The 12,462-nt window shown below is 41.5% G+C and overlaps 1 protein-coding gene across 1 annotated transcript in view; it reads left to right on the top strand.

Moving 5' to 3' along the window:
* Positions 1-6,535: 6,535 nt before the first annotated feature.
* SMIM13 (small integral membrane protein 13) overlaps positions 6,536-12,462 on the top strand; it is a 33,878-nt gene continuing 27,951 nt past the window's right edge. Inside the window, exon 1 of the mRNA XM_037842975.1 lies at positions 6,536-7,135. Coding sequence (XP_037698903.1) covers positions 6,994-7,135 — 142 coding nt within the window. The 5' untranslated portion in view covers positions 6,536-6,993. The remainder of the gene's footprint in view (positions 7,136-12,462) is intronic.

Here is a 12,462-nt window from a genome sequence, read left to right as displayed (position 1 = left end):
AAGCAGTTGCTTTTGAAAGAAATTCACCCTATGTAGAGTGTATTTAGAAAAGTACTGTTTAAAAACATTTTCATTGTTACATGAGTTAATTGTCCAAAACTATCTGTACACAATCTTGGACATTTTTGATGTGTTTAAAATTTTCCAAACAATGAGTTTTCAGGGATTTTGAACCCATTTATAAAAATAATAAAAATGCAACATATTCCGATTAGAGTTCAAGAACAACTAATCCACACAGGAAAGATAGAAATTTCTAGCCAAATTTCCACAAAAAAATCTTCATATAATTTGAAGATGGGATTAAAAAAAAAGTCTATTAAAACTCAGTAAGTAAAATCAGTAATACACTGCTTTCATTTGGATCTCTGGATCTTTTTTGAAGTAACTTTTACAATTATGATGAACATAAAAACTAATTTTTTAATATAAACTGAATCACTGAACCACTGAATCTCAAATTATCATTTTCAAAAGATTTTGCAAAGTAGTAAAGACTCTTTAGTGATATTAAAATTTTTTTCTACCACTAAAAATAAAATTTAAAACATTTTATTTCATCTTTATCTCATCCTTCTTAATTTTTATTTCTGTGTGTTTCATAATGTAAAGGAATGAATGCAAATAATTTGTAGACAAACACATATTAAAGGTGTGTACTCAGAATTTTTAACTTTTCTTAACTAAAAATGTATTCAATAAAACAAATATTTGAGTTATGTGCTAGAAATCATGTTTGAAAGGTTATTCATAGAAATAACGTTAAGCATAGAATGCTAAGCTTCTTCATTAGTTTCTGGCAGGTTGTGGTAATCCGGGATTTCCTTAATCCAATTTTAGGATTTGAATTTTTCTGGGTAAGCCAGGTCAGTCAAAGCTGACCTGCAGTTTTTTCCAGGCTGGTTTATTTTTGGTTCCTCCTCACTCTGGTGGTTCAGCCCTTAAGCATCTCAACCCTAAGCCCCTGGTAGTTTCTCAGGGATCCCAGGCCTCCAACTTTGCTCTGGTCCCCCAAAGCTGTCTGAAGCACCTCCCAGCCTCTCAGCTACTCTTCAGAACCTTCAAGTGCTCCCCTGGGTAAAACAGGCACCAAGTGCTCAGCTAACATTTCTGGATTTCCATTTCTGTCTTCTCCTTGACCTGGCCCAGTTATGCCTCATTATCTTATTAGCTCTTTGATACTTTGAGAAGGATTTTTTTTTAATTCAGATTTTTTAATTGCATTCGGCCAGAGAGAGAGTTGGCTTGATTTAATATAGGCTACCATTACCAAAAACATAAAGAAATGTTGAGAGACCACTTTCCTAGACTATGCTAATGATCTCTTAATTGGTCTCCAATCTTTCCTCACCTCTGAGCTCTCCACTCTGCTGCCACATCAATATTTTCAAAACAAAATTTCCATCAAGTCTTTTCCCTGTTCAGAAAAATCTTTGACGACTCTCAACATGTGGTGGTTCTCTACTTCATCAACTTAGTTAAGCCAGAATTTTCCAGAATGTCCATTCCTGTATGGTTCTGGATCAGGGTTGCCATGAGAGACATGCTGAATGTTATTTGAAAGGTGGAAATAAAGCAACTACCAGTTACTTTTTAATATTTCGGTGATTGATGGAGGGTGCAAGGTACATTGTCACTGATCTGCAGCTAGCTCCCAAATTGGCACAGGGCCACACATGAAACTGCAGGTCCTCCAGCTCCTGCCAGAGTGTATGTGCAGCTCCCAACTGAAGGGTGCCAACTTCTCTTCCAGGTAACCTATGGCATCAAGATTGGAGGTGATTAGAAACAGACATGGGTTCTTGTTTGCCTTTGTAGGTTCTATTTATCTTCATTAGTCTTAGTTTGACCCTTCAGTTTCCAGTTTCCCCTTGCGCTCATACACGTTCAGCTTTCCTCCCAATCTACTGGTATAGCAACTTTAGGATCAACACTAGTCACAGAGGCAACAGCTTGAATCACTATAACTAGCTCCAATAGTTGAGTAAAGCCTAACCCCTATGATAAATCCATTACTGCAGATTGCTTGGAATGGTTCTGCATCTCTGATCAAATCCTGACACTACTTTCCAAATTAAGTAAAAATGCATTGAGTGAAACTAATCTTGCTACCCAGTTTCTTCCATTAAATGGTATGTGCTGGTTTGGATATATTATATTCCCCCCAAAAGCCATATTCTTTAATGCAATCTTGTGGAGGCAGATGTATTAATCTTTTTGATTAGGGTGTGACCTCTGGATTGAATGTTTCCATGGAGATTTGACCTTTCCTATTCAGGGTGGGTTTTAATTAAATCACTGGAGTCCTATAAGAATGCTTACAGACAGAAGGAGGAGAGCAGCAGCTGAGAGAGACTTTTGGAGAAATGCTGCTGATGCTTTGATATGCTTGGAGATGTTTGGAGATGCTAGCCCAGAGTTTGCTCTAGAAAAGCTAAGAGAGGACCCCAATACTTAGCTGCACAGGAGCTGAAGAAGCTAAGAGAGACAAGCCCAGAGACATTTTGAAGAAAGCCACTTTGAAATGCAACCCAGGAGCAAAGGACAAGCAGATGCCAGCCATGTGCCTTCCCAGCTGACAGAGGTGTTCCGGATGCCATCATCTGTTCTTCAGTGAAGGTATCCTCTGGTTGATGCCTTAGTTTGGACACTTTTATGACTTTAGGACTGGAAATCTGTAACCAAATAAATCCCCCTTATAAAAGCCAATCCATTTCTGGTATTTTGCATAATGGCAGCATTAACAAACCAGAACATGGTATAAGGAAATATTATGTTATTAAGATTAATAGCTAACATTTATTGAAGACCTCCTAAGTGCCGGACACTGTGCTAAGTAAGCTCTTTATACAGAGCATCTCACTTTGTTCTCAAAACGGCCCTATGAAGAAAGTACTATTATTATGCCTGTTTTACAAATGTAGGTAATAGAGGCTTAGAGAGATTAATTCAGCCAAGATGGTGAAGTCAGAATTCAAACCTAGAGTCTAATTATAGAACAGGAATTCTCAACCATTATATCACACCTCTACTCCAAATTCTTTAGAACTGAAAGGAATTTTGTCAATGGAAACAAGCTTTTCTTCAAGTCAAACAGAGCTGGGTTTTAATGTCAGCTCTATCCATTACCTACTACCAAGGTTTTTAGATTCTCTAAGCCTCAGTCTCATCCATAAAATTTTATAATATACATGTAAGATAATATTCAATGTAGTCACTTATGTCCATTACTATGTGGCAGTACATAAATGCCAAATTATGGCTCCTTCCTCTATCTCAAAATCGGTGTGGGATCACTGAGGGGGAACAATGAATAATGTTGTCCAACTGAGAAATTTTAAAAGGTGTAAGACACATGAAAGCCAAAATATCAGCCTTATTAGTAATAATGACTACAATGGAGAACATAATATGAGAGTCAGCCAGGCCTGTTAATGAAGCCCTATGTTGAGGCAAACATAAGAATCATGGGCAATGCTGAATTAGGGTGGACCTCACTATGCTGGGGACCTACCCAGATGAGGCCTAAGACAGCTCAAATCCAAGAGGAATGTGGGAGGAACAGAGCTGAACAAACCCAGTTTATTTTTCCCAAATGCACCAATTAGGTAAGTGACTCCTCCCTTCACCAGGGCCAGAGAATAAAGGAGCATAGAGAGACCAAGCATATTATTATACCAATTGAGTTACTCCCTCTTGCAAGGAAGCAGCAGCAGGGAAGGGTAAGTGATCCACCCTAAGAATCAGATTTGGGGAGCAAGGCATACACATAAGAGTTAAATAACAATATGATACAGTCCAAGGGATCTCACAAAGTAGGCAAATAATTAATTGCTAAATATAGTTTACGCTAGTGTTTTTCAAGTCTGACCGATCCTCCAAACCTGGCGGATATTTATTAAAAATGCAGATTGTACCTCCATTGTCACCTTCAGTATTCCTGGAAGAATGCGTTTTTAAAGCTCCCCAGATAATTCCAATGGGCAGGTAAGGCTGAGAACTATTGGCTTAGAGGAGAAAGACAAGTGAACAGGATTCAGGGAGGTCTTATTTAGGAGGAAACTGGAAAGACATTTCAGGATATGTAAGACTGAGGTAATACACACGTCCTAGTAGGGAGGGAGCAGAACATTTAATATAGGGGTGAAAACAGTAGGGAGAGGAGGGAGCATTTTATATGGGGATAAAATGACAGTAAATCGGTTAACTCCGGAAATATCTGTGGCTCAAGAGCAACAATTTATTTTTGGGGAAAAAAATGGTAGAATATAGCAGCATGATTTTGTGGAAAAGATACCAGATTCTTGAGAGTTAGGAGACTTAAAATCCTGGTTTTGTGACTCTGCCCAAATCACAACGTCCTTCACTCTTAGTTTTCCCCAAAAGCTGAACTTTAAGGATCTCTTATAAAGAGTTTCTGAAGAGAAGAGTTCCTAAAGCATTCTGGAAGATTGTTGCACAGTCTTCTGCATTCCATGAAATGGCATCACCATTCACCTAGAAGCTCAGGCTAAAAACCCGGGAGTCATTTTGATTCCTGTCTTTTTCTCACCTGCCCTCATATCCAATTCGTCAGCTAATCCTAATGACTCTATTTCCAAAACAAATTCCAAATCTTTCCACTTTCCACTAACTCCATTGATTACTATCCTAATCAGAGTCACCAGTAATCAGAGTCACCACCTCTTACCTGGATTACTCGTTTCTAATTCAGCAGGTCTGGGATGGGACCTGAGAATTTGCATTTCTAACAAGTTCCTGGGTGATGCTGATGTTGCTAGTCAGGGAATCATTCTTTGAGAACCACTGCCTTAGGGTTCTCAAACCACAGGTATACATTAGAGTCACCTGGGAGCTTTTAAAAATTATAGTGCTAGGGCACTACCTCTAGAGATTCTGATTCAGTGGGTTTGAAGATGGAGTCTGGCCTTTGTACTTTTAAAATCTCTCTAGGTGAGTTGAAATGTGCATTCTGGGTTGAGAAAAACTGACAAGGCATAGAGGGAGGGCCAAGCTTGTTTGCTCCCTGTGGCCTTTGCACTTGCCACTCCCTTTATCTGGTACACTCTTCCGCTACATCTTTCCATGGCTGGATCCTTCTTGTCATTCAGGTCTCAGAGTAAATGCTACTTCCTCATGTAGGCCTTCCCTGACACCGCACCCCAATCTTTATCACACCACCCTGTTTGTGCTCATTATAGGAATTAGCAGTTCATGAAATTTCCACATTTATGCTGTCTGTATCTTCCAACTATAAAACAAACATCTTGAGTATAGGCATGGTGTTTGTTTTATTCACTGCTGTAACCCCAGCACCTGGAACACTGCCTAGTACCTAGTAAGTATCCGATATACGTGAATGAAAGAGAAGACAAAAAGCTTTAAAATAAATCTCCTAGGTCTTTTGACTGTATTCTTTTAAACCACTCAACTGGATTTTAATAAAATGTGTTTTATTTATGCAATACAATTGAACCATTTGTACAAAAAGGAAAAATTAATTTTTGTAGATTTTCATTGCACTGGGTTCACTCTCTCTTTATAGGAACCCTGTATTAAATCTTCTGCAAATAAAGTAATTATCCCTTACCGTATTTTCACATACTGTATTTGCTCACAATGCTGCTGCTTAAGGAATATACCTACAGAGCAGGACAGCTTGGTATGTACAGGATATATTTATTAGGTCAAGGGATTGCTGCTTAGGTGTTTTTGTCTTTGGAGACAGAGGCCAGAGGAAAAGAATTTGTCTGTTGAAGAGTCACAGGAAAATGTGAAGACTACATCTAATTCCTTCTAAAAGAAGGCGACAATTTGTCCCCACATTAACGGATGAACGTAATCTGGTGGAACTGGGGAGTTTTAATTTCAGGTAGAGAAAAGAAAGGTAGAGAAAAGATTATTCACTGATTTTGTTCAAGCTAGTGCGGCAACATTTTCAGCTGTGAGGAAGCAGCTGAATCAAACTTACAACTCAGGGGACTTTAGGGCCCCGCAGATGTCTTTAAGTCGTCCGCGCACCGTTTCTGAAATACAATACCTATGAAAACACAACATCTGTTTGCAGGAAAGAAAGGGAGATTCCGTGCCTTTATCCCGTCTTTTGGGCAGAGACGTGAGTACCTCCTCGGAAGTCCAAAGGATCCAACCACTGCCCCCGGCAACAGGGCTAGGTTCAGGTGCAACCAGTTTTTCAAGGCAGCTGCCTTCCCTCTCTGCCTTCTTCGTACTTCGTCGTCATGGCTTCAAACAAAACGACGCTGTGTATAGAGTAATGGTTGAAGTCACGCTGGGGCCCTGGCACTGCGCAGGGGGGCGGCCAAGCCCGCGGCTTCCGAGAACACCAGCCTGCAACCAGAGCTGGAGACGGCTGGAAAAGGTCCGAAAACTGACGGGGCGAGGGGGCGCGCGCAACAGGAGGGCGGAGTCACGGTGCACTCTGGGAGTTGTAGTTCTCTCGGGCTCCCTCCCCGCTCCTCCGCCGGGCTCTGCACTCCATCTCCCGATCGCCCCCGCGCCGCGGCGGAGGCGAGCCGAGGGGCGCTCGGTGATGAGCCGCCGCAGGGGGAGGGGGCTTGGGGCTGAGGGACAGCTGCAGCGGCTGCCGGGAGACGTTAACATCTGTCTTCCGTGGGGCGGAGGGAGCCTGCGGCGGGCGGCGACAAGAACCGTGTCGCCGCCGCGCGTGCTTCTGCTCGCGCTCTCTCCAGTCCACAGGCGTGCGGCGTCCGCCATGGAAGCGCGTCCGGCCACCCCCTGGCTCACCCGGCGCCGCGTCCCTGGCTCCCCGGAGCGATGAGTGGGTAGCGGCGCCCGCGGCTGCCTACAGCTCGCGTCATCCGTCCGGGTGAGGAGGAGGAGATACCGCCCTGCGCGCCGCCCCGCCCCCTGGGGGCGCTGCCGAGGGGCGCCAGCCTCCCATGCCGTCCCGGCCCCCGGTCGCGCCCGGCGCCTGCCGCTGAGGCCGAGGACGCGCCGTCGGTCCCGCGCCCCATGCCCCTCGCCCGGCTGGTGCCCGCACCCTGCCTTCCTGTCGCCCACCTCCCTCCCGTCCCCAAGATGTGGCATAACGTCGGGCTGACCCTGCTGGTGTTCGTGGCCACGCTGCTGATCGTCCTGCTGCTGATGGTGTGCGGTGAGTGGGGGCGTCCGGCCGGGGTCGTTGACACACGCTGTGCACACGCGAGCCTGTTTGTTTTGTCTCGTGCCCCCACCCCCCTACAAAAAAAAAGCATGGATGGACAAGGGTCTTAAAATCAATCGTCCGTTGCCCACTGACCTCTCAGGGTGAGCTCAGAAGAGTCGTACCCCTGACACCCCTGGGGAGGGCAAGGATAAAATCCTGGGCTGGACATCTTGCCTGTCTGCGTTAAAGCAGGTAAGTGCTTCACCGGCAGCGTCTGCATTCGATTGCCACTCTTATTACAGGCTGCCCAGATTTTAACCTTGGCCTGTATTTGCAGACGAAGTGATTGGTTACCCCTTTTCCTTTTCACGTGTATTGATCCTAAGGATAACGAGAGGTTTCACTACCACCGCATACCCTGGGATCGGGACAGAGTTGGGGTTTATGCATACATGTGAAATTGTTTGTTTACTTCGAGTTCAGCCTTAAACTAAATTCCACACGGAGATGTTCGGATTAGGCAGAATTTAAAAACACAGGCTATTTTAAAACATCCAGGGTCAGGTAACCTAACTCTTAGTTCTGAAATAATGGTGCTATTTTGTTTGCTGTGGGTTTTTTTTCTGCCTTGGAATGAGAGAACATTAAACTTTCCTCTCAAGGTAATAGCACAATCCTAGAATTTTTTTTTTTTTTTATATTCAGTAACTGGTAATGACAGGTCTCTTAGGAAAGTTGCTGAGCAAGCTAAAAATTTGGGCAGTATTTGAAACAGATGTCAGTGAATTTATTTTTTCCTATTTACAGCACTGAAGTATGGATTCTGGTTGATGCAATAATGGGTCAGAATTCATTGTAAATACTATAGAGCTTATTCATTACACAGTTAATTTACTACTTAATGTTAAGTATCAGATCTGTGCTTGAAGAAGAGTGCATTACTAGTGCATTTCCTATATATATTTATATATTTGTGTATATATATTTTAAAAAATTGTTTTCTCTAAGACACCAGAGTTAAATTTACAGCCTTTTTTTTTTCTGATGAGATAAACAACTGAAAAGCCTTTCTCGGTTTTCTGCTTGTGATGTCAAGATACGAGGCTAACTGCAGATGTTTTAGGTTCTTGTAGTGAGGAAAACCAGATCTCTGTGATTTGTTTGGAAGTGGGGGAGGAGAAGAGCATATGTTAGCCTTTCTAATTTGAAGATGCAAGCTATTTGAAGGTGGGATGTGACATACAAACCATACCATCCCTTGGATGGAATATTTGCCAAGCTTGCCTTTGAGGCATCAGAATTCCTGATTGCTGCATGTATTGGACTTGTTCTCTCAGCTCCCAATAGCTATTTGACTGTTTAATTTTACCAGTTTTTTTCTGAAAGTGCTCCACCTTTAGTTTCAGGAAACATTATGGAATAAAAGAGTTGTGGTAGGTGAAAGAACACCCTGGTTTGATCACAGTGATCAAGAACTATGAAGAAGTAATCCAAACACTTTTTTGTTGGGAGGGCTAATGAAGGTGTAGCTTCATGGCTTGAGTCAGATGGGGCTGGGCTTGGGGTGGGGGGAAGGAAGGATGGAACCAGATGTGAGAGAGAAACTAGGGTGCCATTTTTTTCAGTGCTGGCTGAAAGGTAAGGAGTAGCTGGATAGTTTAGCCATAAGCCCTTAAGCTGTGCGTCTCACCTTTCTGGTGGTCACAAGTCCTTTTGAGAATCTGATGAATGCTGTGAACCTTTTCCCTGGAAAAATGCACCAACACTTTTTTTTTTTTTTTAACCTATTTCAGAGGCTTCGTGGACCCCCCTTCCTTAGGCCCACCCATGAAGTTCAGGTTAAGAGCCTCCGCCCTTTGAGCTGGATCTTCTGTTTTCCTATTTCATTCAGTTCAGGGAACAGTGTTGTATGCCTACTAGGCCCTGGGAGCTCAGAAATCAAACAGGGCTCTGCCCCAGGGAATTCATAGCCTAGTGTGTTTTGTAACTCTGATAGGCTCTTTCACTAGTGAATTCCAGTTTTCAAATTTCAGGTTCCTGGGGAGGTTTTCCTTCTGTCTGTATTGGCTATCTCTACTTTCTGGCCTCTCATTCACTCTAAAAACCCTCTAGTCTGTTTTCCACCCCTACCATTCACTGAAGCTGTCCTTGTCGAGATCACTAACAACTGGCCTCCGTGCTGCCAAGCCTGTGGTCTCTTATCTATCCTAATTGTACTTAATCCCTCACGCTCACTCTAGACAGTTGAACAGTCCCTCCATGAGGCCTTTCTCTTGGCTTTTGTACCCTCTACTTCCATGGTTTTCTTCCTACATACTGGTTAATTGTTTTTTCTATCTTTTCCTGGCTTCTTATTCCCTTTCTCTGAATTTCTTAACTTTTTTTGACCATATCCTATAATAGCAAATACATTTTACATTATTCCCAGTACATTCGCAAGTGTGTAAATTACACGTCATCATCTATCATTTCTATATATCTCTCTTTCTGTGAAATAGAAATTTTATGGAATAGTACTTGTTATAATAGATATGTGCAGCTATATTCTGTTCTCTTTCTTTCCTTCTGTCTAGCTTCTGAATGCTGGAGAGCCCAGGACTTGGCCTTGGGTCTTCTTTATATTCTTTACCTGTGGTATCTTATCCAGTCCCAGAGATTTGCATACAAACAGTAGCTAATGATTCTAAAATTTATATCTGCAGCCCTCACTTCTCTCCTGAGCCCCCAGTTCATGCATCAGACTTCTTTCTTGGTATTGCCACTGGAGATCTAATAGGCATCTCAAACTGTGCTGGTTTGAATCTGTAATATACCCCATAAAAGGCTGTGTTCTCTTAATCCAGTCTTGTGGGGGCAGACCTATTGTGGGTGGGACCTTTTGATTAGATTGTTTCCATGGGGGTGTGACCCCGCCCAATCAAGGTGAGTCTTAATTGTCTTTACTGCATCCTCAGTGAGAGGATAAAAGGCGGAGACATTTTGAAGAGAGCTGAGAGATGCTAACACTAGAGACATATTGGAGAAAGCCATTTTGAAACCAGAACCAAGGATAAGAAGGACTAGCAGATGTCGCCATGTGCCTTCACCCATGTGACAGAGGACCCCAGATGCCATTGATCGGCCTACCCTCAGAGAAGGTATCTACCTCTAGATACCTTAATCTGGACATTTTCATGGCCTTAGAACTGTAAATTTGCAACCTAATAAATCCCCATTGTAAAAGCCAATCCATTTCTGGTATTTTGCATTCCGGCAGCTTTAGCAAACCAGAACACAAACGTAATATGTACAAAACAGAACTCTTAATTTCTACCACCTGTTCCTCCCACCTCAGTCTTTCCTATTTCAAGTGTTTCCAGCATCCACTCACTATTACCAGCCAAGGACTTGGGTGTCATCCTTGATTTTTCCCTTTCCTTTACTCCCTCTCCACCTCCCCAAACACACATCAAATTCATCTGCTAATGGTCTCAAATTTCTCTAAAAAGAAATCTGAAATATGTTCTCTTCTCCATGTCTAGCACCAACATCATCATCATTGGCCCGTCTTAAATTTCCTTACTAGTCTCTTTTTACCTTTTCTATCCCATCTTTTCTTTGTAATCCACTTTCCATGTATTAGCGAGACTTTTTTTTTTTAGAAAACACTTCATCAAAAGTTTTTAACAAAAGAAATATAGCTTCAAAAGTTTATAGTACTAAGAGACTTATAAAAAAGTAATACCTTTCAACCTTCAGTTTCATTGTTTCCCCTTGTTATTTTCTATTTCTAAATAACTAATCTGTTGCTATTTCAGTTTTAGATATTAAACTGATATGGTTTATCAGTTTTAGATATTATTTCCTAAGCATGGTAGATTCCCCATTTTCCCCCATATGCCATTTAATAGCACAATTTTTGGTAACTTGATAGTCAAGATTCATATTTGACTGTGTAAATATTGTTCCCTGTTGGTCAGATAGTGTAATATGACCCATAGTTGTATGGGTCACCATTTTTCCTGAAGTTAGTACTTGCCTTCTAAATTTATCTACTATTGTTATTTGTCTACCACTGCCCCACCACAGTGTTCCATTATCTCGTACAAACACCCGTCAATAATATGTCCTATATGTCCGAAATAATTGCTTTTCTTTACTCATTGCCTTCCCCCCAAGACCCAGACATTCCTTCCCTCTCAATAGCTATTGTTCTGGGCCTACCCTTTACTTTCTGTGCTGTAACCTCTGCTTTCTTGATCTCATGTCATCATTTTTATCATTTTATGCTCTTCTTTTGTTGGAGCACATTTTCTAGTAACTTTCTAAGAAATGATGCATTGAAAATAAGTTTTTGAGCTAATGCTTGTCTGAAAATGTATTTTTATTTTCAAACCTCACGCTTGATTGATAATTTGACTGGGTATAGAATTTGGGGATGCAAATCATTTTCTTCCCCAAAGTTTAAAGTTTTACTTTGTTGATTTCTAGCTTCCAGGCCTAGTTTTGAGAAATCTAATGCCTTCTGTTTTCTTGTTCTTATAAATGGCTTTTTTTCCTGGATGCTTTTTATCATTGGTATTCTGAAAGTTCATGATGATATAGGCCTTGGTTTGTATCACTTGCATTTTTCTGGGCCCTGTCAATTCAGAATTATTCTTCATTTCTGGATAACTTTTGCATTTGATTTTTGATACTGTTGTCCCCTCCATTTCCTTGGTTCTTTCTTTCTGAAACTTCTGTTAGTTAGATATTGGACCTCCGAGGCTGATTATTTTTTTTAATCCCTTATTTTCTGTCTCAGTTCCCTCCTCCTCCTTTTTTTAATGGGAGATATTTTGGGTTTTATCTTCTTTCTCTAATATTAAATTTTTATTTTAGCTATCTAAGTTTTAGCACCTGTTGTTTTAGGTATGTAATATCTTACCTCTCTGCATAATTATAAAATTTTAAAATAAAGTTTCTTTCTTCTCCCTGCATTGTCTTTGTTTTTTCCATGTTTTCTTTCTACTTGTTTGCTCTAGCCTCTTTCTTGATGGAACCTTTCCACAAATGTCTAGTGATCTATTCTCTGTTCATATTTAGGGTGAGGTAGTAAAAGATGGTGATAAATTCTCAGTGTCAGTTTTGGGCTCATTGTAAGGAGATTGAGCAGTGATTTGGCTTCTTCCTTAGGGGTATCCCGAATTATCAGTATCTAGGGTCTATTCTCTGAGGGCATTCTATTTCTCCAGGCAAGAATCCTCTGATTTCCAGCTTGGGGGTTGTAAATATGGCTGCCTGGGTATGTGAAAGTTTCTTTTTCTTCCTTCCCTCCATTGTCCCACCACAAGTCCCAATCTTTCTGAGGTTTTTCA

This window comes from Choloepus didactylus, chromosome 7 (genome assembly GCF_015220235.1).
Source record: "Choloepus didactylus isolate mChoDid1 chromosome 7, mChoDid1.pri, whole genome shotgun sequence".
NCBI classification, from domain to species: domain Eukaryota; kingdom Metazoa; phylum Chordata; class Mammalia; order Pilosa; family Megalonychidae; genus Choloepus; species Choloepus didactylus.
Note: the sequence above shows the minus strand (reverse complement) of the source record. Positions and strands in the feature narration are given on the sequence as shown.